We start from the raw sequence: 27,482 nt of genomic DNA, 5'->3' as shown, positions 1-27,482 counted from the left end.
ATGTCCCCTTTTTCCTTCTGACCTCTCCCTTCTGGAATGGAAATGTCCATCCTCTGCCTGTCCCACCATTGTGCTCTAGAGGCAGATCACTAGTTTGGTTTCAGAGGTTCCCAGATGGAGAAGAACCTTGCTCCAGCATAAATCTTACCCCAGGTCTTTCCTATAACTGATTTGATGACTTAAATGATGGATTTTGAGTTGGTGATGTGTAGATGAATTATTGGCCTTAGAGGTGATGCTAGAAGGATGAAGACCTTGCAGGGATGTTGGATTGGCTGGATGTATTTTGCATGTGGGAAGGATGTGAATTTTTAGGGGCCATAGGGCAAGACTGTAATGGGTTTGTTCCACCCTCCCCCCCAAAAAAATATTTTGAAGTCTTAATCTCCAGTACCTCAGAATGTGACCTTATATGGAAGCAGGGTCTTTACAGAGGTAATCAAGTTAAAATAAGGGCATTAGGGTGGGCACTAATCCGATATGACTGGTGTCCTTATAAGAAAGGGAAACACACACAGAGGGACACCACCATATGAAGATACCACCTATGTTGCTATAAGCCAAGGAATGCTTGGAGCTACTAGAAGCTAGAAGAGGCACGTAAGGATTCCCTTACACATTTCAAAGGGAGCATGCTCCTATTGACACCTTGATTCCAGCCAGACTTTTAGCCTCCAGATCACAGACAATAAATTTGTTACAAGCCACCCACTTTGTAATACTTTGTTAAAATAGCCCCTATTGTTGGGACATACAGAACATCAAGTTTGGGCTTTTATAGATAAATCATATCACATTTGCAAGCATTTCCATAGGATTAATTCTCAGAGAACTGCAGGGTGAGAGGATACACAAGATTGAGACTTTTGACTTGCATCACTAAGTTACCCTTTATATGAAGGTATTAATTTAAATGATCTCTAATACTGTGCGAGCATCCATTCCTACACTCTGATGGTAGGCTTTGTTTTTGATAAGTGTTAATTTCTGATTTGGATAACTGAAGTGTGTCCATTAAAAGACATGCCAGAACATGCTGGGTAGGATTACAGACATATCCTGGAAAGATTTAGTTGCACTGTTTTCCAGGTCTGTGCTTGGTCTCCTAGAAAGTAATCAACTCAAGTAAAGGAGGGAAAACTGAGTCCAAGAGCAGATCTGGACAAATCAATCACAGTGGAAATAAATATCAGCTTTATTAACACTCAAAGTGCCATTCATTTATATTCATTCCAAAGTCCAGAAGGTTACTCAGAGTAAGCCTTTGCACCACAATCTTTCAAAAAATGAACATGTAAGAAAAAGCAATTTTCATTGTGCTAATTATTGCAGGCCTTCATGCATGATAAATCTAAACAAAGATGTGAGCCAACAATATACAAATTTCCATATAAACAAAGTCATTGATCACTAACAAAATATAAACATGGTTTCTTTCACATTAGATTTTTTTAAAAAGCTATTTACCAGCAAGAAAAAATAAGTACAAAAAATTGTAAAACTCAGAAATTTTATACATTTTTACAAGCACAATTTTGAATGAACAACATAAAGTCAAAATGTGCATGAAATGTGGCACATACCACACTGTATCTGGCTTCTGATAGGTTTTTCTAATCATACCGGCTCCTTGTAACATAATACACTTAGTGACTGACATTCAACTTCAACAGTGGACTTTATTCCTAATACAAGTAATTTTTACATGGTACCGCATATTAAAAACTCTTTTAAGTACAATAACATTGTCAGATTGGAAATTTAACTTCCAATTCTTTTGCTGCCAGTTACTTAAAATACACAGTACAGTCTAAAGACACAATGTATGTTTGAACATTTCTAAACCAATTTATAGTCAATTACAGAGGATCACAATATGTCAATGCACTGTTTTATAAATGCAATCTGACTTTATCCAGTAAGAGAAAAACCAAAAGTTGAAATCTTTAGGGTAGAATATAGGAAATATTCAAAAACAACAGGACAGGCCAACAGCAATTGGGAGATAGAAAAAATCTTGACATCTCTTCAAGACACTTTAGTTTCTCACATTTCTTCATAGCTTTGAGAATTCAAAGGCCATTTTAATGGACAGTGTGTTGTTACTGCTTTAAAACCTATTTTTTCCTCTTCATTTGTATTTCACAGAATTCTCAAAAGAGAATTCAATGCCCTTCCTTGCAGGAGTATTTTAATCGATATCTAAGTAAATTTGCATCCAATTCTGGAAATACAAATACACTTTAAATGGTTAAAAACAAAATTAAAAAAATATTTTTGATCAGCCAGCTGAAAATATATTCATATAGTAAATAATCTCTCAGAAAGCTTTTATATATATTTAATTATTCTAACTAAACAGTACCCTTATAAAACAAGCTCATAAAAATGTAGAAATGAAATGAAAATAAGAAATTACTGGGATATATACATGTGCCTACAGACAGACAAAGACATCTCTACACACACATCCCCTGATACGCAGTTACAAGCATACTTTCAACTCAGTCATGGATTTTAGAATACATATAAAATCAGAAAGTGATGTTGAACTCCTGAGTTCTTCAACAAAGATAGAATAAGTATACTTTGTAGATAAGTATACTTTGTAAAAGCAAGAAGGTCCATTTAAGTCAGTAATAGCAGTGCAGTTACTGATGGCTACTTCTTGAAAGAAGTTAAAACATAAAGACACAGACAGTAGTTCAATGCACGCATTCACGATACTCATACACCCATCAACAATTATTGGTCAGAGTAGTAAATCAGTGTACAAATTAAACATTTCCAAAAATGTGCAAAAGTCAACTTTGATAGGAAAAAAACATCTTTGTACATAATTATAAACTGCCCAGCATTCAACTGAGATTAAAAACGTTTACAGAGAGAAACTAATAGATTAAATATAGACAATTTAATGACTACATTAAAAAATGTACATTAGGTCAAAGGGTAAATTTACAAATTGATAATCATAGTTTGCAACAATTAAAAGTTTATTCTCAAATTTATCCAAGTTTACTTTTATTTACAATGATATCTGAATAAAAAGAACCATGTGAAATGTAAGAGATGTCAGACATTAAAAGTATTTTTGGTATTAACTCTTATAATATTTCAGAATACAGGGTAGCAAATTTTAAAACCAACAGCAATAGAAAAAATGTAAACCTTTTACTTACTAATTAAAATTGTATTACAAATAAATGTTTGTTTTTAAAGAAGTATTCTTATCCGTAGACACTGTATTTGCACTCAGGGTATATTGCAAGGGTTTGGCCGACTTTCCTTTGCCCATAAGCCTTTCCAACTCAAATGTTTTCACTAGTCCTCTCTTCTTATTCCAGGTAAAAAAAAAGTCTTTGGAAAAATGAGAATATGTCAAATTCATTTTGGAGCCTAAGTATCTAATAGAGCTTAAGATGTGACTCTGTTATTTCTCTCTCCCTCCACATAACGCTTATGCTAAAATCACAACTAATTACGTTTGTTTTTTTAAATTCTTAATATATATAAATAAATGAACACAAAAGTACTTTTCAGTATAGTCACAAACTTCACCATTCTTAACTGGCATGAGGGACTCAGAAATCCTTATCTGGGGACAAATTCGGCATGTATACTGGAGAGCAGGCTCTTCCTTACCTTCCAAAATGTCTATGGCACAGAGCAGACTTCAGTTCATAACCTACTTTTCTTCACAGCTTTCCTAAAATGCCCCTCAAGTCAAACACAAGTTCATAAATGTTAAGACACTAGGAAGAAAGTATGCCACCAACCTGAAGCATCATATGTCAATGTATATGTATATGCATCTATGGTCAAATGACAGTAAGATTGGCACACGTACAAGCTCAAGTCTGTAATGTTTATGTAGTTCTGTAATAGTTGAAGTATGTTCTGTATGTCTAAATGCAAACACTGAGCACCTGTCTTTTTACTTTAAGAGTAGACCGAGATACAAATTCTACAAGTACCTGCTTTATCATGTTTATATTATTAGCTTACAGGTGGGCAGAAGTAACAGTGATAATCTTTTGGCTATGTGTGCAGGGAATAAAAAAGCTTTGGTTTAAAGTGATTCTGATAATACAGATTGTGAATACAAACAATGAATCATCAGACATAGGGAATAACACTCACTGACTCAATGCCTTTGCTATTATTAACAAAAAATATCATATTACTATCAATTAAAATGTATACTTATGAAAAATATGAAGAATTACATGAGACTGTATACAAGCAACAAATAAAATTTTCTTTTCTTTACTCTAGCTATGACTCCTCCCTCAACTTTCTGAAACTGAACCATGTCTGCTCTATCACCCAGAGAAGATTCTCTACACTCCCCTGAAAGCTCACCACCATCTACAGCATTGAAAGGTGAGTATGGAGAGATGGTTGGCCCTGATACTGCCCACACCTATTTTGGCATCCTGTCCAGACTGTGGCAGAAGTCAAAGCAAAGCTAAAGACAACTATGAAGTAGGAACAGTGGCTTCACAGCATGCCTTCCCTAGCCAACCAAAAAGAGGTATAAGACAATTTCCTTTTGAACACTTGGTAAGCTAAGGAAGCTTGTTTTCATAATGTCTAGAAGAATTTCTATTCCAAAGAGCTCATGAAGAACTATGCAAAATCAATTATTTTCTATTTTGGAATTATATATAAGCTCACTATTATAAACACATACAAATTCAATTTTAATCTACTTTTACCAACCAAGAGCTTGGCAATTTACAATAAATACCTTTATTAAACAATCACTTATACTAGCTACTGTGGAAAATGTGCTGGCATTCCTACCTGAAGACGATTACACTCATCCATCATCAGTAGGTCATACACATTTCAGTTGTTCTAAGAACAGAGACTAATCTAATTGAACATTCATACCTTTCCTTCCTTCCCACCCCTGCCCCAACTCCCAAACACATACAAGCATACACACACACACACACACACACACACACATTCTCTCTCTTCACAGAAAAGCTAGAGTTTTAGTCAAAATGTTAGTTTAAAAGGAAGGATCAGAACTGCCATCCCTGGATTCCTTGCACATTGCCCTAAGTCTCATCGCCTTAACATTTGTAAACCATGTAAGTGACCTCTCTTTAGGGCAAAATTAGCCATTCTAGCTCTGCTATGAAAATCATAACTGAACCATGATATACAAAGAATTTGGACAGTGCCAATGCGATCAAAAGTCAAGTTACCAAAATGGAAAGCAATTTGCTACGGCTCTTTAGAATTAGAATACCTCTTTCTATCCTTATTGTAGGCATTCACGTCTAGTGGAGACTGCAGTGTGTCTATCACAGACTAATGCTAATGTTTCTCCTCTAACATACATACATATATGTATGTAAAATAAAAAGAGGTAGAAAAGAGTAGGAGGGGGAAGCAGGCATTAAGAAAGGTTTACAGGCCAATACACAGTCCTAAGGCCAAATGAATTCTTGAAGCCTACTGATTTGGAAAAAAACCTTCATTTCGGTGGGTAACTTGAGTTATTATTAATATAAAATAAAATTAAGGCATACAGAGAAAAAGGCACTACCAAAAAATGAACAATTAAATTGCTTTTCATTAACAATCTTAAAATCCAAATAAATATGAGCATTACATTTGTAAAAAGGACAAACTTAATATAAAACAATAAGGTCTTAAGAAACTGTCCCAATCCTAGTATATGTAACACTGCTGACAGAATTCAACTTCTATCAAACGTTTTGGGCATTTTAACAATTTATATTGAAAAAAAATTGTTTTCCCTTTAAAAGAAAAAGCAGGAAAAAACCTCACTGTTATGGAATATATACCCCTCATCAGTGGAATAGAGTAGGGGCTGAGCTTTTATATAAGAGAGAGTCCTGAGACAGAGGACACCTGACCTATAGGGTCCCTCCACTGTGGGGATACTTTTAATCCCTGTTAATGGCATTTTAGTTTATAACAGCCAATGATTGCCTAAAATTGCTTTCCCCTCATTTCATAAAAAACAATTACATTTTAAAACATCACTGCTGAACTTTCAGAGTTAGGGTATGCCATAAAGTAAGTATATTTGTTTGCCCATGTTTCCTCCTAGACTGTGACCTACTTAAGTTAATCTAGTACCTGCCATAATAAGCTACAGTTATTGAATAAACAAGTGAAAAAGATTCACCCTCTTTAAAAGAAACTGATAGATTCCTATACTTGACTAACACCAGGTGATCCTGTATCAAGCTATTGGTCTCTAGACTTCAAATGAAACCACTGGCACAAAGCTCTGCTGTGGCTCAAAGAGTCTGCATCTGACAAACATCTTGGCTTTTGCACCCTAGCTTGGTGTCCCTATAAACTATTCAGATTTGACTTCTTAGTGATTACATGTATCTTTCAACAACTCCATCTCAGAAGTACTACACACCAGACCTGACATAAGTAAGAGCTAAAGTAGCAGAGGGCTCTTGTAAAGAAATCATTCCATCTTTTTTTTAATGTACTTTCTATTGGGAATAAGATAAAGGCTCTCTCAAGTGAAAGCCAATTCGATTTATTCTGAAATAAGTTTTAATTTTACATTTCATTTCAGTCTGTGTACTAACATCTCAAGCTCTTACATAAATTATAATAAGGTTGACTGCCTTTGAGAACTAAGGCAATCGTCTTTAACCATTCTCAAGTTAGAAACATGTTTTGTAAAAGAGAAAAATTGAAAAATTTTCAAGATAGCCATACTGAAAATTTCAAAGTCTGTATACTTTTAAATACATTTTAAAGAATTACCAACCATCAAAATTCCCATTAGTCATTATGATATTTTTCAACCCTTTTATTCAATACAGTTTGTTTGCAATGTAAAAGATCTTATATTTGGTCCAAGCCTAAGTCATGCCATTTTGAATCTCTCAAGGCCTAAGTAGAAAGATATTTCCTGAAAAGCACATATAAGACTGCTAGTGAATCTTCTCCAGCACCAAAAAGTCTGCCACTATCAAAGCAGAATGCATTTTAAAGGCACAAAGTCAGCAGTCTGGCCACTTTCCAGCCTCAACAAAGAAACATTACAGTATAGAAGAATCAGTTGTGCATTTAAAAAACAAAATACATTTAGAGTCATTTTTTAAATTTCAAATTTCATTTGTTGATCCATAGCATTATTAGAAAGCAAAAAATTGGAGTGTTCTATTTAACTGCCCCCAATAGAGGGGTTTCCTTTCAAAAATTTTTTTAAATTTACTTTTCTTTCATACCTCATCCCACTTCAAGCTTTTTTGTTCTAGTAGTTTTTATATATATTAACTTTTATTGTCGTTTTTGGTACCTTTACAACTTGTTTGAAATAAATTCACATCACATTTTATAATTCTGTAAACTATTAGTCTATTTTTAAGTCTTTACATAAAGAACAATACTTTCCCATATTTTTCTTATAAAACAAAGGTCTTCTGCAGCAGGGCTTAAGTAGTAGTTTCTTTTCAGGTGATTTTACCTTCCATAGCATTTAGAGAAGAAAAAAGAGACTGAAAAAAGCAAATGATTTTGCTTTGGGTTTCACAGCACCCCAAGATTTCTCTCTAAAGAGCATTTGTCTCATATTCTGCACTGCTGGTTACCCTGGCAAACCAAAAAATGAGCTAAAAGGAAACTGAAACCACACGAGACAAAGGAATGAAGGAAAAGCCCACTGGTCCAGATATCATGATCTCGCTCAAGCAGAAGAAATTCCTTCCCTCATAAAAGACAAGGGAATTATAATAGATCCACATCCTTGGAGACTATGTTTATAGCACAAGATTTGGCAGTTGATTTTCCAGGGGGAGGGGGCCACTAATTCATACTCTTCCTTGTAAGCTGCTTCCTTTGATTATAAAGGTATGGGAGAAGCTTTGTGTTTTGACTTTTTCTCAGACTATTCCAATTTGAAATTGGAATTTCAAATATTCCTACAGAAAATGCCAGATAGGACCCTGATACAGGAAACCAAGATCTACCTAACTTCAGGAACAAAGCATTTTAAAAGAGTCCCTAGAAGAGCATATCTTTCAGCAAAAATAAAATACCAGAGTCCCTTATGAATCAATCCTATGAAAGGCATCACATTCCGGGCCTCCAGAAAGACTACCATTTTCTAACCTTTAAAAATAAAGTACTCAGCACTTGCTTTACAATGCTGTAACAAATTGCAAGTAGCCAAATTACTGATATTATTCATATTTTTCAGTAGCACAAACAAGTCCATTAGAGATAGTGGGAGTTTCCTAGCTACCCCTTTCCACTGGATGTCCTTGCTCTTATAGTGGATACATTACATTAGAAATACCTGGCAGTTTTAAATCTTCCTTACAGGACTTCCTTTATAAGTAGTTGATACTTTGTTTCGATATGCTTTTTCTTTTCCTGACTTTTGAGGGAAGAATATATACAGATGGAGGAGTTTAATAGGCTCCATGTTTAAATTTTGTTTCTACAATGGAAGTTACTGATTTAGGTATAATACGCAGCTGGTAAGGAAAGGATTGCTATTTGTCTGTTGAGATTGTTCACCCTTGACTTGAAGTAGTGGTATCTGCTCTTGTAAAACCCTTATTATGCATTGCATCACTTTCTCTCTGAAATTCACTTTTTGCAAGGAATCTGCTCTGTAAATGGCTGTTTTCAGTTTATAACTGGGGATGGTTTTTGAATCAGGGTTCTCAACTTCAGGACTTTCAACACTTGTGCAGGATAATTCTTTGCTGGAAAATGGGGATGCTGTATTAGTATAGTGTAGTTTGTCTAGCAGCACCCCTGGTCTCAGACTACTCAATGCCATTAGGATTCTTCTAGTTGCGACACAAGAGACATCATCTCCAGGCATTGCCAAATGCAAAGGAAAATTATCCCCACCCAACACTTGAGAACCACTGTTTTACATAGTAGCTAGTTTTTGAGGTGCTTTAGTATTCTGTGATCCCAAGAACAAGGTTTTTATCTCATGACACTAGCTTTAATATGTGGATACTCCCAAGTTAAATTCTTAGTTCCCAAAGAATGTTATCTATGGGGAATCAGGAGCTAGAAATAAGAAGATATAGTATACATGATTTTATTTCTCTTTTCCCTTAATTTTGGGACTTTCTCCCTCCAGTAAAAACCACAGTTTAAAATATGCTAAACAACATTTAGTTCTTCTTTTCATTATTTCTATTAACTGGCAAATGTAGATTCTGCCCACACATTGAATTAATTGAATTAGACCAATCTCTTTTTGCCTTTTAATTTGATTTGCTCACTGACTTCCTGTATCTGCTTTAAACTACTTTTTTTTTTTAAAGCAGAAAGTTATCCCTCAAGGTTTATAGATTCCAGTAACATGGATCTATTATAGTGTATTTGCTTATTATACTTGTTAGGCTTAACAAATAAACATACCTCTTAAGAGATTCATATTTTCTATCAAGATTCCTACTGAGCAAAAAGCTTGGTAGACAGAGGTTAGGATCTAAAGAATACAGATACAAGAAGGAACCTATATTCTTTAAGTTGAGTACCTACCCTAAACTCAAGTATAGGGCTCAACCCCACAAATGAGGATCTATTTTAAATACTAATCACTAAAAACTACAAATCATACATCATTTTCTTCTCCTTGTTTTCCATATCTCCCCATCACCACCAATCTGTCAGTGACATGGGGAAAGAGTCTATAATCCTTAGGTATTCTAAATGATTTGTACTAAAAAGAGCAACTATGTACTAAAGTGCTTTATCTCTCTGAACCACATCAGTACATTATAAAAAATTAAAAAAAAAAAAGGAGTTTCAAGTTCTTGTAAGGGAAAAAAAAAGATTAAATATAAAAATTTTGGGTTACTATTATTATTAAACAATTTAACCAAGAATCAAGAGAAATACTTTCCCTCTTGTCTTTTTTTCTCCCCATCTCTCTTTTTTATAAAAAAGAAAAGTGCAGTCAGAGAGAAGGTGAATGAATTGATGGGAGCTGGGTAGAGGCACAGGAGAGGTTACTGGCTGCTAGTGATAATGCACAAACATGTGCCTTAACAGTTCATCAGCTGAAGGTCTCAGTTTGGCCTCTATAAAGATCCTTTTGAGGAAATCTCGAGTATAGTCTGAGACATGAGGTGGCAGCTTTGGGTTTGTTGGCTGAGTGGCGATTTTAAAGATGGCAGCCATAGCTTCAAATTCTGCCCAAGGAGGCTTTTCAGTTAGCATTTCCACCACAGTACAGCCCACACTCCTAGGGGAAAAAAAAAAATTACACAAACAGTATCATCATGAAGGAAAGCCACTAAACTACCACATAAGAAACAGAACTGAAGTCCATATACATTTAAATACAATTTGATTTCAAGTTTAAAGTTTTATTAAAAGGTTGTAATTTATAAAACTATAATTTAAACTAAAAATCAATGAAAACAAACCACAATTTAAGGATTAACTCAAATGGTTAGGCAAAGAACATTATTCATTTTATAATTTTTGCTTTACATAATTCTATAACCTGACATTTAATATAATTTTGTCTTTTATCTTACAAAAAACATAAACATTAGAGATTTTGTTTGCCTTTAAGTGCCTAAAATGAATATCTATTAAATGCTTTTCTGGGTGGGAAGTAGGAAATAGCCACTTTATGTTCTAACTTAAAATTAACTGAATTACATGATACTAATGAAAAAAATAGCTCTTAAAGTTCTTCAGAGAAGTAAAATGAAGATAGTTTTCCAATGCTGAAATTTATTTAGATGAAATCCTGATGACAGGTTCAAGAACTCCATTTATTTAGTTAATTATCAAGCCACAGGAGGCAAAATTAAAACGATAGTAACCCTTGTAATACTGACATCCTATTTCGAAAGTACAAAAGATCATTTAAATCTGGTTTAGTAATTTCCATTTTGGGTGGAATTATGTAAGAAGGCAGGTGTTTTCAGGAAAACCTAGCATCAAAACCCACCAGATGTCTGCTTTTCTGCCATAGCCTTCTCCACTAATTACTTCAGGGCTCATCCAGTATGGTGTGCCTGTGACAGACTTCATCCCTGTCCCTGAAAGACAGATGGTTTGAAGCCGTTTGCTGGCCCCAAAATCTCCTAGTTTGACGTTGCCTGTTGAATCCCGCAAAATATTTGCACCTAAAAATATGAAAACATCTTCATTAGTTTAATTGGCTGTTTGGAATTAAAAAAAAAAAAACAACACCACCACCACCACCACAACTGCAGAAAATTACTTAGCAGACTCTTCAGTCTGTTTCCAAAATTAGGCTGCTTTTTCGTCGCCCCAACTGTACCTGGCATAATGCCAGTCACACAGCCAGGGCTCATTAAGGATTTATTGCACAAACACTGAATTTTGAGAGTCAGCTGTGTGTACCTTTGACCTAAGAAGATTCACCAACTGTAAAGGACTGGGGCTGGGAGGAGGTGAGGATGACTAAGAAGAAAAAGGAGAGAAGGGATAAGAATGTGAATCTCAGAGAAGGATACAGAAACCAACAACAGGTTCGTGGCCCCACTTTCTGTCACAAAGCAAGAAGACCATGCTGCAGCTTATTTCCCTAAGAAGCTAGCTTCTTCTCGGGAACTTCCTGTGGACTTTCATAATCAACAACTTCTAACACTTCCCCCGTTACTGTAACTTAATGTTAGTTATCTTACATTTTATAGTTTTTCTTAGTATTAGATTTTGTTTTATACTAATTTTATTTCTCAATTTCTCTACATACTTTAAATCTCTTCTAAGTAAGCTTTGAGCTTTCAGTCTTAAAATTTCATTTACTTTTATAATAAACTTTTAATTGTATTTACTACAAACTGACCTTGATTGCGTGGTAGTGTGAGGTAGTGTTTGCTGAACTCCCCACTGTTGAGTTACTCCCCTTTCCATACAGCACTCTTTCGAAGTAGTTTATCATGTCCAGCCCACAATCTAGGTACGAGGACTTATGCTCCAGGCCAAGTAGCTACATAAATTGTTTGTAATTATTCTGCATGGGACATTTGTCTCCTCTCTTTTATTCACTCAACCTTCCATTTGTACATTTGTATCAGTATGACCACATGGATATTTATTTTGTTCTTTGAGTTATAATCAAATAATGACTTTTTTTTTTTTTTCTCAAGTTGTTCCAGCTTTGGCCATTGGGAGCTTTTGTATTGGCTTCTGTGTCCCTCAGCCATACCCTGAATCATTGTTTCGTGTGAGGTTTTTATTTTTTAAGTGTTTTCTTACTTTCTGGCACTAAAAGATGCTCTGGGCTCATCCTATGTATTTCCTGGATCAGTCCTAGAATCAATCATTCCTCCAAGGAGTCCTGGTTCCTTTTAGTGTAGAATGGTCTAACAGAAATCAAGATCTAGGTGCTAGATTCATTTATTTTTTTTCTCTCTTCTCCTTTTTGTCATTTTTAAAACTCAATCTTTCTTCTAGAATTATAAAGCTGGTTTCTGTCTTATGGACATAAATTATTTTCATTCTCATTTTTAAGTCTTCCATAACCTTAACCATATTTTATATTTAAAAAGAAACTCCACTCTTTATTTGTCCTTTTATCCTTTTTTTTTTTTTATGGCTCCTAAGGAGAGTGAAGAGTAGAGAAAATCTGCATTATAGAACAGAGAGAATGTAGACTGTGCGTCCTCCCCATGGACTTCAGTACTTGTCCTTCTGTTCTCCCAGCAAATTCCCCAGCCTAGTCAATCATGGCTCCCTAAAGCCTCTCTCCAGGAAGGGTCCTGGATCCATTCTCTGCATGCTATAAGCCTAAGTGTACCATAATACCAGTGACCCTCAAAAACAGCACTGCTTATTTAACATCTCCCACCATCCAAAACTTACAGAATGATTCTATCAAAAAAACCCAGTGACGGTAAAATATTTAGCCAAAGGAAGGACAACAAACAAGCCACTTTTTACTATGAACTGGGAAAGAATAGCCCTAGGCAAGTCACAGACTGGGAGAGTCATAGAGTTTCACCAGTGGTGAAACAATGCCTACTCATATGAAGGACCGAAAAGAAAATGTATAGCCAACCTTCCAAAATAACTTTCTAATATTTTAAAGTTTATTTTTACTATATTAAAAGTAAGTGCTTTAGGAAACTTTTCAAATATACAAAAGCAGACGGGATAGTATACATACCCATAACCCAGCCCCAATCATCAGGACAATCTTCCCCCACCATACATACTGCTAGCCACTCCCTCCTCCCTCCCATATTATCTGAAGCAAATTCAACACATCATGATTAATAAACAGTTTACTACATGTCTTTAAAATATAAACTCTAAATAAGTAAAAAAATAATAATATAAACTCTTCTCACACCTAAGAGAATGGACAATAACTCCTTAATATTATATACTATTTTTAACATTAAAAAAAAATCAAAATCTAAATAAAGTCCATCCATCATACATTGAGACTCACTGATATATCTTTCAAGTCTTTCTTAAAGTTCCCTCCAATCTCGTGTTTTCCTTTATAATTTATGAAGAATCTAAGTTGTTTCTTGTAGCTTTCTTATGGTCTAGATCTTGCTAACTCCATCCCAAGGAGTCATTTAACATGTTTATCTGTCCTATATATGCTCCATAACTCAGTAGTTGAACCTAGAGGCTTGATCAGATTTGGGTTCAATTTCTTTGGCAAGCGAAACTATTTAAATAAATGATATATTATTGTACAAATAGGAAGTACATAATGCTGGAATGTCTCTCTTTTAGTGATGTTAGCAACTGTTCATATTTAATGTTTAGATCTATTAATACCTTAGTAGTTGCAAAATGGTACTATTCTATTATTCCTTTTTCATTTGTTAACCAGCATACGTCTATACAGATAAGTTTCCTTTCATCTACTTTTTAGTCCTCAGTAATAGAGTTTGTAACAGAAAAGCAGAATACATATGAAGTAAGTTGGTTCCCTAAGAACAATGATCAATTAGTTTTTATGTTAAGTTTCATTATGAACTCATGGGTTTAAACTTTAAAAGCAACCAACTATCTTTCCTTTTTCCTTACCACTTAAAAACTGCACAATGAAAAAAATAAAACTAAAAATAAATAAAAAACTGTACATTATAAAAATTTGGGAAATATAGAAAAAGTAAAAGTATGCAAAGAAAACAGCTATCACTCATCCTGCCATTTGGAAATAATCACTATTAATTATATGGAAATTCTTCTCCTAGGTCATATTTTAATTTTGCAAACTTGAGACCATGTTGCATATCCAGTTTTATAACTTGCTTTTCTCTTAACAAATCTATTTGCCCCGTAATGCTTTTAAATCTGCTTGCTTCTAGCCTCATTTACCAGGATAGTTTATCACTCTTTCTGGCAAAGTCAGAAAAGGACCCCCTGGAGGGTTGCTGCCCTCAGTTCCTTTATTTTTTTCATTATGAAAGCTAAAGAGAAACTGGCTTGAATAGAGATTATTCCCAATAGAATAATTTGCAAACAATTTCCCTATGAGGTTCTGTAAACTATCAGGTTTTGTACTTGAGTAGTGAGGTCTGCCTAAGCCAAGCAGATCTTAAGGTGAAAAGCTCCTATTTCTTTTAGATCTGGAGCCATGTCCTCATCCTCTCACACTCACTAGCAAGCTCCATTCCATACAAGAGATCTGGCTCAGGCATTCTGTAGCAGATTCTACTCTATCACCACAAACTAGATAGAATGTTCTCTTTGCCCTGAATATGGCCATATTTATGATGTGACATATACAAGAAGGAAGTAAATACCCAATAGCTCAAAATAGTCCCTCAAAACCAATAAAAATGTATTTTTAATTTATTATTTACAGTTGACCCTAACACAAGAGTTAGTGGCAGCTCCTCCCCACCACCTCAGCGCAATTGAAAATCCACATATAGGGCAGCCCGGGTGGCTCAGCGGTTTAGCACCGCCTTCAGCCCAGGGCCTGATCCTGGAGACCCAGGATTGAGTCCCATGTCGGGCTCCCTGCATGGAGCCTGCTTCTCCCTCTGCCTGTGTCTCTGCCTCTCTCTCTCTCTGTGTCTTTCATGAATAAATAAATAAAATAAAGGGGATCCCTGGGTGGCGCAGCGGTTTGGCGCCAGCCTTTGGCCCAGGGCGCGATCCTGGAGACCCGGGATCGAATCCCACGTTGGGCTCCCGGTACATGGAGCCTGCTTCTCCCTCTGCCTGTGTCTCTGCCTCTCTCTCTCTCTCTCTCTCTGTGACTATCATAAATAAATAAAAATTAAAAAATAAATAAATAATAAAATAAAATAAAAATCTACATATAAAAAAAGAAAAAGAAAATCCACATATAACTTCCAAAAATTCTAGAAATTTTAACTACTAATAGCATATTGTTGGCTGGAAACCTTACTGATAATATACAGTTAACACATATTTTGTATATTATATGTATTATATACTGTATTCTTACAATAAAGTAAGCTACAGAAAAGGTTAAGAAAGTCGTAAGGAAAATACATTTAGAGAACTGCAGTTAATGAAAAAAAAATCCACAAATAGTTGGACCCACAGAGTTCAAACTTGTGTTGTTCAAGGGTCAACTGTGTGTGTGTATATTTATCCTTACTGACTGATTAAATAAAGTGATCATTAAATATGGATCACAACGCAGTATTTATAGAACGAGATCTCTGGGTATGCTCTACAGTACAAAGTTTTAAGCACTCTCAAATTTGAAACACCTCTGCCAACTGCTTTGGTCTCATGTCATGCCCTTCCCTTACATACTGGATCCCTGAAAACAGTTGTTTTTGACTTTTTTTTTTTAAGATTTTATTTATTATTCATGAGAGACACAGAGAGAAAGAGAGAGAGAGAGGCAGAGACACAGGCAGAGGGAGAAACAGGATCCATGCAGGAAGCCCGATGCAGGACTAGATCCCGGGTCTCCAGGACCACACTCTGGGCTGAAGGCGGCACTAAACCACTGAGCCACTGGGGCTGCCCCTATTTTAGAGTTTTAAAAGTGGGTTTAACTGAGTTGGAGTTCATCAAAGCTCAGTGTCTCTTCTTCCCTCCTCTTACTCTCTCCGTAGGTAATGGCATCCATTCCCATGGCTTTAAATATGATCTCAATATCAAGTATGTCATCATCATAGCTAACTTTCAAGTGTTTTCTAAATACAATGTTTTAAGCATATTATACACATTAACTCATCCTTACAAAAATCCTATGAGTTGGACACTATTATTACCCTCCTTAAAAATGAGGAACTGAAGCACAGAGAGATTATGTATCCTGTCCAAGGTCACACAGTGATAGAGCCCAAATTTGCGGGGGCAGGGCAAAATGGTGGAAGAGTAGGGTCCCCAAGTCACCTGTCCCCACCAAATTACCTTGATAACCTTCAAATAATCCTGAAAATCTACGAATTCAGCCTGAGATTTAAAGAGAGAACAGCTGGAATGCTACAGTGAGAAGAGTTCACGCTTCTATCAAGGTAGGAAAATGGGGAAAAAAGAAATAAAGAAACAAAAGGCCTCCAAGGGGAGGGGCCCCGCAAGGACCAGGCTAAGGCCGGGGCGAGTGTCCCCAGGACAGGAAAGCCTCACCTGGAGAAGCAGGAGTTGCACCAATCTTCCCGGCGGAAAGGTGCATGCAGGGAGTTAGAGCAGGACCCCGGAAGCGGTGGGGATGCCCTCAGGCTCCCGGGGACACTAACAGCAACTGCGCCCCGGGGAGAGTGCTCCACACCCCGTAACCAAGCTCCCTAAAGTGCTGCAGCGCATGCATGGCAGGGGCCCCAGGAGCAGCTCGGAGGCGGCTCCAGCAGAGGCTCCACGCGGAGGGGGCTGTGCGGCCCTGGGAGCAGCTCAGAGGCGGCTCCCGCAGAGGCTCTGCATGGAGGAGGCTGCGCATCTGGGAGAGGGAATCCAACAGCGCAGGTCCAGGAGCACAGGGCGTCGGGGACACAGCCCAGGATCCGGCGCTCCCCCCGGGACAGGCAGAAGCCAGGAGGGCACAGGACAGCAAGGACACTCCTGCCCCAGCTGAGCAGATCAGCAGCCCCGCCCCAGGAGCATCCAGGCCCCTGCAGACTCAGAGCTCTGTAGTTACTGCGGGAGCTGAATCCAGGGCTCCAGCGCTGGCCAACCCACTGCTGTTGTTCCTCCTGGGGCCTCACAGGAAAAACAACCCCCACTGAGCCTCACTGTGGCCTCACCTGATAAACAGCTTAAACATCTTTCACTAAGCCCTGCAACAGGCAGGGGGCTGAGCAGCTCCCCCAAGTGCTAACACCTGAAAATCACAGCAGGCCCCTCCCCCCGAAAGACCAGCTAGACGGGGGGGGGGGGGGGGGGGGGGGGGGGGGGGGACACGACAAATTATTGACCAAGCAGCACTGGAAAGTTCCAGGGGAAGTTGAGGGATTTACAGTATACAGAATCACAGGATACTCCCCCTTGTTTTCCCCCCCCCCCCCCGCCCTTTTTATTCTTTTTTTCTCTTTTTTTTCTTTTTCTTTTCTTCTTTCTCTTCTCTCTTTTTCTCCTTTTCCCAATACAACTTGTGTTTGGCCACTCTACACTGAGCAAAATGACTAGAAGGAAAACCTCACCTCAAAAGAAAGAATCAGAAACAGTCCTCTCTCCCACAGAGTTACAAAATCTGGATTACAATTCAATGTCAGAAAGCCAATTCAGAAGCACTATTATAATGCTACTGGTGGCTCTAGAAAAAAGCATAAAGGACTCAAGAGACTTCATGACTGCAGAATTTAGATCCAATCAGGCAGAAATTAAAAATCAATTGAATGAGATGCAATCCAAACTGGAAGTCCTAATGACAAGGGTTAACGAGGTAGAAGAATGAGTGAGTGACATAGAAGACAAGTTGATGGCAAAGAGGGAAACTGAGGAAAAAAAGAGACAATTAAAAGATCATGAAGACAGATTAAGGGAAATAAACAGCCTGAGGAAGAAAAACCTACGTTTAATTGGGGTTCCCGAGGGCGCCGAAAGGCCCAGAGGGCCAGAATATGTATTTGAACAAATCCTAGCTGAAAACTTTCCTAATCTGGAAAGGGAAACAGGCATTCAGATCCAGGAAATACATCACCCCCCTAAATCCAATAAAAACCGTTCAACACCTCGACACTTAATAGTGAAGCTTGCAAATCCCAAAGATAAAGAGAAGATCCTAAAGCAGCAAGAGACAAGAGATCCCTAACTTATATGGGGAGAAATATCAGATTAACAGCAGACCTCTCCACAGAGACCTGGCAGGCCAGAAAGGGCTGGCAGGATATATTTAGGGTCCAAAATGAGAAAAACATGCAACCAAGAATACTTTATCCAGCAAGGCTCTCATTCAAAATGGAAGGAGAGATAAAGAGCTTCCAAGACAGGGAGGAACTGAAAGAATATGTGACCTCCAAACCAGCTCTGCAAGAAATTTTAAGGGGGACTCTTAAAATTCCCCTTTAAGAAGAAGTCCAATAGAACAATCCACAAAAACAGGGACTGAATAGGTATCACAATGACACTAAACTCATATCTTTCAATAATAACTCTGAACGTGAACGGGCTTAATGACCCCATCAAAAGGCACAGGGTTTCAGACTGGATCAAAAAGCAGGACCCATCTGTTTGCTGTCTACAAGAGACTCATTTTAGACATAAGGACACCTACAGCCTGAAAATAAAAGGTTGGAGAACCATTTACCATTCAAATGGTCCTCAAAAGAAAGCAGGGGTAGCCATCCTTATATCAGATAAACTAAAATTTATCCTGAAGACTGTAGTGAGAGATGAAGAGGGACACTATATCATACTTAAAGGATCTATCCAACAAGAGGACTTAACAATCATCAATATATATGCCCTGAATGTAGGAACTGCCAAATATATCAATTAATAACCAAAATTAAGACATACTTAGATAATAATACACTTATACTTGGTGACTTCAATCTAGCGCTTTCTACACTTGATAGGTCTTCTAAGCACAACATCTCCAAATAAACAAGAGCTTTAAATGATACACTGGACCAGATGGATTTCACAGATATCTACAGAACTTTACGTCCAAACGCAACTGAATACACATTCTTCTCAAGTGCACATGAAACTTTCTCCAGAATAGATCACATACTGGGTCACAAATCAGGTCTGAACCGATACCAAAAGATTGGTTATTCTGCGTATTCTCAGACCATAATGCCTTGAAATTAGAACTAAATCACAACAAGAAGTTTGGAAGGATTTCAAACACGTGGAGGTTAAGGACCATCCTGCTAAAAGATGAAAGGGTCAACCAGGAGATTAAGGAAGAATTAAAAAGATTCATGGAAACTAATGAGAATGAAGATACAACTGTTCAAAATCTTTGGGATACAGCAAAAGCAGTCCTGAGTGGGGAATACATCTCAATACAAGCAGCCATCCAAAAACTGGAAAGAACTTAAATACAAAAGCTAACCTTACACCTAAAGGATCTAGAGAAAAAATAGCAAATAGATCCTACACCCAGTAGAAGAACAGAGTTAATAAAGATTCGAGCTGAACTCAATGAAATCGAGACCTGAAGAACTGTGGAACAGATCAACAAAACCAGGAGTTGGTTCTTTGAAAGAATTAATAAGATAGATAAACCATTAGCCAGCCTTATTAAAAAAAAGAGAGAGAGAAGACTCAAATTAATAAAATCATGAATGAGAAAGGAGAGATCACTACCAACACCAAGGAAATACAAACGATTTTAAAAACATATTATGAACAGCTATACGCCAATAAATTAGGCAATCTAGAAGAAATGGACACATTTCTGGAAAACCACAAACTACCAAAACTGGAACTGGAAGAAATAGAAAACCTGAACAGGCCAATAACCAGGGAGGAAATTGAAGCAGTCATCAAAAATCTCCCAAGACACAAAAGTCCAGGGCCAGATGCTTCCCTGGGGATTCTATCAAACGTTTAAAGTAGAAACCATACCTATTCTACTAAAGCTGTTTGGAAAGATAGAAAGAGATGGAGTACTTCCAAATTCGTTCTATGAGGCCAGCATCACCTTAATTCCAAAACCAGACAAAGACCCCACCAAAAAGGAGAATTATAGACCAATATCCCTGATGAACATGGATGTAAAAATTCTCAACAAGATACTAGCCAATAGGATCCAACAGTACATTAAGAAGATTATTCACCATGACCAAGTGAGATTTATCCCCAGGATACAAGGCTGGTTCACCACTCGTAAAACAATCAATGTGATTCATCATATCAGCAAGAGAAAAAACAAAAACCATATGATCCTTTCAATAGATGCAGAGAAAGCATTTGACAAAATACAGCATCCATTCCTGATCAAAACTCTTCAGAGTGCAGGGATAGAGGGAACATTCCTCGACATCTTAAAAGCCATCTATGAAAAGCCCACAGCAAATATCATTCTCAATGGGGAAGCACTGGGAGCCTTTCCCCTAAGATCAGGAACAAGACAGGGATGTCCACTCTCACCACTGCTATTCAACATAGTACTGGAAGTCCTAGCCTCAGCAATCAGACAACAAAAAGAAATAAAACACATTCAAATTGGCAAAGAAGAAGTCAAACTCTCCCTCTTCGCCAATGACATGATACTCTACATAGAAAACCCAAAAGCCACCACCCCAAGATTGCTAGAACTCATACAGCAATTTGGCAGCGTGGCAGGATACAAAATCAATGCCCAGAAGTCAGTGGCATTTCTATACACTAACAATGAGACTGAAGAAAGAGAAATTAAGGAGTCAATCCCATTTACAATTGCACCCAAAAGCATAAGATACCTAGGGATAAACCTAAGCAAAGAGGTAAAGGATCTCTACCCTAAAAACTATAGAACACTTCTGAAAGAAATTGAGGAAGACACAAAGAGATGGAAAAATATACCATGCTCATGGATTGGAAGAATTAATATTGTGAAAATGTCAATGTTACCCAGGGCAATTTACACGTTTAATGCAATCCCTATCAAAATACCATGAACTTTCTTCAGAGAGTTAGAACAAATTATTTTAAGATTTGTGTGGAATCAGAAAAGACCCCAAATAGCCAGGGGAATTTTAAAAAAGAAAACCATATCTGGGGGCATCACAATGCCAGATTTCAAGTTGTACTACAAAGCTGTGGTCATCAAGACAGTGTGGTACTGACACAAAAACAGACACATAGATCAATGGAACAGAATAGAGAATCCAGAAGTGGATTCTCAACTTTATGGTCAACTAATATTCGACATAGAAAGAAAGACAATCCACTGGAAGAAAGACAGTCTCTTCAATAAATGGTGCTGGGAAAATTGGACATCCACATGCAGAAGAATGAAACTAGACCCACTCTCTTGCACCATACACAAACATAAACTCAAAATGGATGAAAGATCTAAATGTGAGACAAGATTCCATCAAAATCCTAGAGAAGAACACAGGCAACACCCTTTCTGAACTCGGCCACAGTAACTTCTTGCAAGATACATCCACGAAGGCAAAAGAAACAAAAGCAAAAATGAACTACTGGGACTTCATCAAGATAAGAAGCTTTTGCACATCAAAGGATACAGTCAACAAAACTAAAAGACAACCTACAGAATGGGAGAAGATATTTGCAAATGACGTATCAGATAAAGGGCTAGTTTCCAAGGTCTATACAGGACTTATTAAACTCAACAGCAAAGAAACAAACCAATCATGAAATGGGCAAAAGACATGAACAGAAATCTCACAGAGGAAGACACAGACATGGCCAATAAGCACATAAGAAAATGCTCTGCATCACTTTCCATCACGGAAATACAAATCAAAACCACAATGAGATACCACCTCACACCAGTGAAAATGGGGAAAATTAACAAGGCAGGAAACAACAAATGTTGGAGAGGATGTGGAGAAAGGGGAACCCTCCTGCACTGTTGGTGGGAATGTGAACTGGTGCAGCCACTCTGGAAAACTCTGTGGAGGTTCCTCAAAGAGTTAAAAATAGATCTGCCCTATGACTCAGCAATTGCACTGCTGGGGATTTACCCCAAAGATACAGATGCAATGAAATGCCGGGACACCTGCACCCCGATGTTTATAGCAGCAATGTCCACAATAGCCAAACTGTGGAAGGAGCCTCGGTGTCCATCGAAAGATGAATGGATAAAGAAGATGTGGTTTATGTATACAATGGAATATTACTCAGCCATTAGAAACGACAAACACCCACCATTTGCTTCGATGTGGATGGAACTGGAGGGTATTATGCTGAGTGAAATAAGTCAATCGAGAAGGACAAACATTATATGGTCTCATTCATTTGGGGAATATAAAAAATAGTGAAAGGGAATAAAGGGGAAAGGAGAAAAAATAAGTGGAAATATCAGAAAGGGAGACAGAACATGAAAGACTCCTAACTCTCGGAAATGAAGTAGGGGTGGTGGAAGGGGAGGTGGGCAGGGGGTGGGGGTGACTGGGTGGTGGGCACTTGACGGGATGAGCACTGGGTGTTATTCTGTAAGCTGACAAATTGAACCCCAATAAAAATTAAATTTATTAAAAAATAAATAAAATAAAATCTAAAAAAAAACATTTGCATCAGGCCATCTGGTGTCAGGGCCTTCACTCTTAACCCCTATATTCTAATGCCTATGTTTGATTTATGAAAACAAGGTCTCTTTTTTATGATCATTTGAACTTTACTGCTTATGTGAACATCCCCACACAGATAAGCTACCCACTTGTAGAGATGTGAACATTAGGACTAATCAGAATATTGACTAAGTGAGTGAGAAAGCAAAATTATTTCCTAAGATGTTCTGAAGGTAGATGTATTAACTTAGATGTTAAATTTCTTAATCCTATCGCTTGTTTCATTCAGATTCACAAAAATAACTGGGTTCTTAAAAAAATACTCTATTACTTACCTTTGATATCTCTATGAACAATCATATTACTGTGCAAATAATGTACGCCCTCCAGGATCTGACGAGTGTATTTCCTAGTCACATTCTCAGTAAGAGCTCCATATGCTTTTAATTGGTCCTTAATTGAACCCTAAGATAAAAGAAACCAAAAAGAAAACTATGGTATGGTTTGAAATGAAAATCACTATTAAATCTTTATATTTAAAAGGATCTGTAGTTTATGAGTGGGAGGCTTTAGTTGGGAGAGTACAGGAATTCTCAGTAAGGATATTATATGCTATCTAATTTAACATAAACTCTATTATATTCCCTGACTAGAATTGTGGAAGAGTATGGTCACAGCTGAAAGAAGCCTTTAAAACTATTTTTTGACTGATGCCCATTTTTTCCATGACTATATTGGTTCTATCTCGTCCTTGCAATCATGTTATTTAAAATCTTGCTTTTTTTGCCCTGAATGGATTTTTGTTTTTCCTACTTGCTCTTCTCTATATGTCCTACTTTTTTTAAAAATTTATTTATTCATGAGAGAGATAGAAAGAGAGGCAGAGACATAGGCAGACAGAGAAACAGGCTCCCTGCAGGGTGCTCGATGTGGGACTTGATCCCAGGACCCCAGGATCACGACCTGAGCCAAAGGCAGACACTCAACCACTGAGCCACCCCGGCACCCCCATTCTACTAAATTTAATGGGAGAAATTATATAAGCATCGTTCACAAACTTGGAAATTCAGTAAGGATTATGAGAGACAAAAATCTTTCTTTTTTATTTTATTTTATTTTTTTAAAGATTGATTTATTTATTCATTCAGAGACAGTGAGAGAGAGGCAGAGACACAGGCAGAGGGAGAAGCAGGCTCCATGCAGGAAGCCCAATGTGGGACTCGATCCTGGGTCTCCAGGATCACTCCCCAGGCTGCAGGCGGTGCTAAACCGCTGCGCCACCGGGGCTGCCCAATCTTTCTTTTTTAAACAGATTCTGCCCTTCCTTGAGTTTTGACCAACAGTGTACTATGTCACATGAAAGTAGATCCTTAGACTTTTTACATGCTTAACCATTTGCTGTTTCTGCTATTCATGAGCAATCTTTGAAGGGACAGCAAGATTAATTCTACTGACTCAAACTTGCAAACACATGTGTGGAAAGCCTTAGGCAGCCAAGTACCTATACCTATAAGTCAACGTGGCTTGTTTGTTCAGTCTACTAATTGTGTCTCTCCTTGTAGTAATACACAAAACAACACAGCTAGAACTGAGCTGTCCAAATAATAAGCCCCCAAACACTCATAGGCAGCAAAATGACTGGTGAACTTAAGGCTTTTCTGGGCTTTGGGCAGTTGGACCAATGGCCTACAGCTGCTAACAGCTCCATCAGCGCTATTTACTCTTGCGTATCAAAAAAACAGTTATCGGGGAATCCCTGGGTGGCTCAGTGGTTTAGCTCCTGCCTTCAGCCCAGGGCGTGATCCTGGAGTCCTGGGATCGAGTCCCACATCAGGCTCCCTGCATGGAGTCTACTTCTCCCTCTGCTTGTGTCTCTGCCTCTCTCTCTCTCTCTCTCTCTCTCTCTCTCTGTCTTTCATGAATAAATAAATAAAATCTTAAAAAAAATAATAGAAAAGGAAAAAATGTAAAAATAAAAAAAAAACAAAAAAAAAAGTTATTTTCCTCAGTGTGAACAAGGAGAATGGGTTGCAAAGTAGTGTACCAGCTAAAAATTGTGTGTGTGTGTGTGTGTGTGTGTGTCACACAAAAAGAGAAATCATCTGCTAGTCCAGGTACTGAAAATAACGTTATGGTTCTATTCTGAAAGTAGTTCTAGATAAACTAAGGACTAGAATGTATTTGAGAAAACTGAAAAGCAGTAACAATTTTGGCAAAGCATGAAATCTAGTTGCACAAAGAGATGGATCATACTCAATTTATTTATTTATTTGTTTGTTAAGACTTTATTTACTTACTCATGAGAGAGAGAGAGAGAGTGGCAGAGACACGGGCAGAGGGAGAAGCAGGCTCCCCATGGGGAGCCCAATGGGGGACTTGATCCAGGGCTTGAGGATCACGACCTGAGCCAAAGGCAGATGCTCAATCACTGAGCTACCCAGGTACCCCCATCCTACTAAATTTAATGAGAAAAATTATATAGCATCATTCACAAACTTAGAAATTCAGTAATGTCTAAGATGATGTACATCTGGCCCATATATGCCTATGCTTGGCATATGTGTAATTCATTTTAAGACTGATGAACTATTATTAATTTAGTAAAATGATTTCAGTGACAACCTATACTTTGAAGAGATAGCTGCCTTTACAAAACCAAGTAAAGTTAATGAGAAACATGAACTAACATCTCTCCTGAATACACCACCTTAGTCTTAAGATTCCTAAATCTATAAGATTACTCATCTCCATTTGTGATGTAAATCAGTTCTAGCCAATTAAACCATTTAATCTTATCTTCAATAATGTGGGTCTCTATTCACACTTAGAATTAATTTTTCTTTTTTTAAAACTATTTTATTTATTTATTCATGAGAGAGACAGAGAGGCAGAGACACAAGCAGAGGGAGAAGCAGGCTCCTGATGTGGGAATCGATCTGGGGACTCCAGGATCACACCCTGAGCCAAAGGCAGACTCTTATCTGCTGAGCCACCCAGGCATGCCTTAATTTTTATTTCTAATTCAGATATTTATTGCCCAAACAGTAATGGAAATCTAAATAAAAGAAAAATCAATCATAATCTCAACATAACACATTTTCAAGTTTCTTGGGTCCTTGTCCAAATACAGATATTTTTAAAATAGCCTCATTACTATTTAAAAGCATTTTATATTCTTTTTCTTACTTCTTCCAACTTTGCTACATAGCCTTCGTGATTTTAATATATTCTCTTGGGCAATGCCATCATAATTTACTTTCACTGTGAGTACTGATATTTCCATCACAAATTTGTTTTCCAAAGGTACTTAAAAAACAAACTAATTTACTTTGTCAACAGGATCTTTGAAAATACAAAGTAGCAGTGATGTGTAACTATAAACAATTGTGTCACTATAAAAAATTAATTAATTATTCATGATAATAAGAAAGTAAACTTAACTGTTGATCTTATGAAACTGGATGATTAAGACTATGACTATCAGATACTGATCCATAGTTTTACAGATCCATAGCTTAAACTGCAACCTTGTACATGAAACATACAATTCTAATAAACAATCTACTTAGGGAAACCTGCGTGGCTCAGCGGTTAGCCTGCTTCTCCCTCTGCCTATGTCTCTGCCTCTCTCTCTCTTTGTACCGCTCATAAATAAATAAAATCTTTTAAAAAAATCTACTTAAAGACCCATAAATCAAATCAGGTAATATACCATATATACTACCAATTAAATTATACGAATGCATGTATTTTTAAATGAGTAAATATACCACCATCTTGAAAATCATTAATACTAAAATGTACTCTACAAATACTAAAAACAACATAGAAGGAATGACAGTTTGCAAGTCACATTTTGCAGCTCCTACCGAAACTACTGACTCAGGCAATGATTACCAATCTGTATTAAAAACCTGGAAAAGGATGGTTTGAAAAGGAACTGGAAACTGTGTTCTTTTTATTCTTTAAAGATTTATTTATTTGAGAGAGAGAGAGAGAGAGCACGTGAGTATGTGAGTTGGGGGAGGAGCAGACGGAGAGAATCTTCAAGCAGACTGCCCACTGAGCATGGAGCTGAATGTAGGGTGCAGGGTTTAATCTCACAAGCCCTGAGATCATGATGTCAGCTGAAACCAAGAGTTGGACACTTAACCGACTGAAATACCCAGGCACCCCAGGAACTAGATAGTCTTATGTGCTAATAGCCCAGATTACTTTCTGGTCCTCAGGAATAAACAAAACCTTACATTGGAGAAATCTGGATGTTGATCATCCTAACCTAGCACTCAATCTTTGCATCACTAACAGTAGAACCATTAGAAATTGTATGTCTCCTAATGCGATGCAACACGAGATGCACAGCATCATTAGAATGCATCACAGATGCACCTAATAAAAAATGCTGAATCTTAATCTAATTTAGATATTAGATCTAACTTGGAGTTTATAGGAAATAAGAGAATAAAGGAACAAATTAAACACTACCATGAGGATGCAATTAGAGAAATCTATGAGAGGAGATTGTCAACAGAACTAGCCCAGTCTCTTTGTCAAACCTATGTCATGTAAAAAATGTTCTAAGTTAAAAGAGAAGTAAGAGGCATAACAGTTAAAGGTAATGTGTGGTCCTGGGCTGGATCCTGGTTTGGATAAACCAGCTATTACGGTTATTTTAAGAGCATTTAGGGAAATCTGAGTATGGACTGCTATGGTACCTATAACTTTAGTATACCTCAGCTTTTTTTTTTTTTAAATGAGTTAAGAACTACAAAATGAAGATACAAAAAAAAATTATATTACATAGCTCTAATTTAAAACTTTCAAAATGTCTTTAAAGTCCTTAACTACTTTACATTTTATAATCAGAGTTCTGTTGTTTTTCTTTCCTCAACTAAGACTTTAAAGAGAAAATGTCTATTT

General features: G+C 37.2%; 1 protein-coding gene across 3 annotated transcripts in view; it reads right to left on the bottom strand.

Annotated features, from left to right (window-relative positions):
- Window positions 1–1,171: 1,171 nt before the first annotated feature.
- Window positions 1,172–27,482, bottom strand: part of MAP3K2 (mitogen-activated protein kinase kinase kinase 2) — a 93,306-nt gene continuing 66,995 nt past the window's right edge. For all 3 annotated transcript variants that reach the window (XM_038564859.1, XM_038564858.1, XM_038564860.1), the window contains exons 15-17: window positions 22,898–23,027; window positions 10,958–11,135; window positions 1,172–10,237 (exon numbers count right to left, since the gene is read on the bottom strand). In XM_038564859.1, the coding sequence (XP_038420787.1) occupies window positions 10,012–10,237; window positions 10,958–11,135; window positions 22,898–23,027 (534 nt within the window). In that variant the 3' untranslated portion in view covers window positions 1,172–10,011. The remainder of the gene's footprint in view (window positions 10,238–10,957; window positions 11,136–22,897; window positions 23,028–27,482) is intronic.

This window comes from Canis lupus, chromosome 19, assembly GCF_011100685.1.
Source record: "Canis lupus familiaris isolate Mischka breed German Shepherd chromosome 19, alternate assembly UU_Cfam_GSD_1.0, whole genome shotgun sequence".
Lineage (NCBI taxonomy): Eukaryota > Metazoa > Chordata > Mammalia > Carnivora > Canidae > Canis > Canis lupus.
This window is presented reverse-complemented; position numbering and strand designations above follow the sequence as displayed.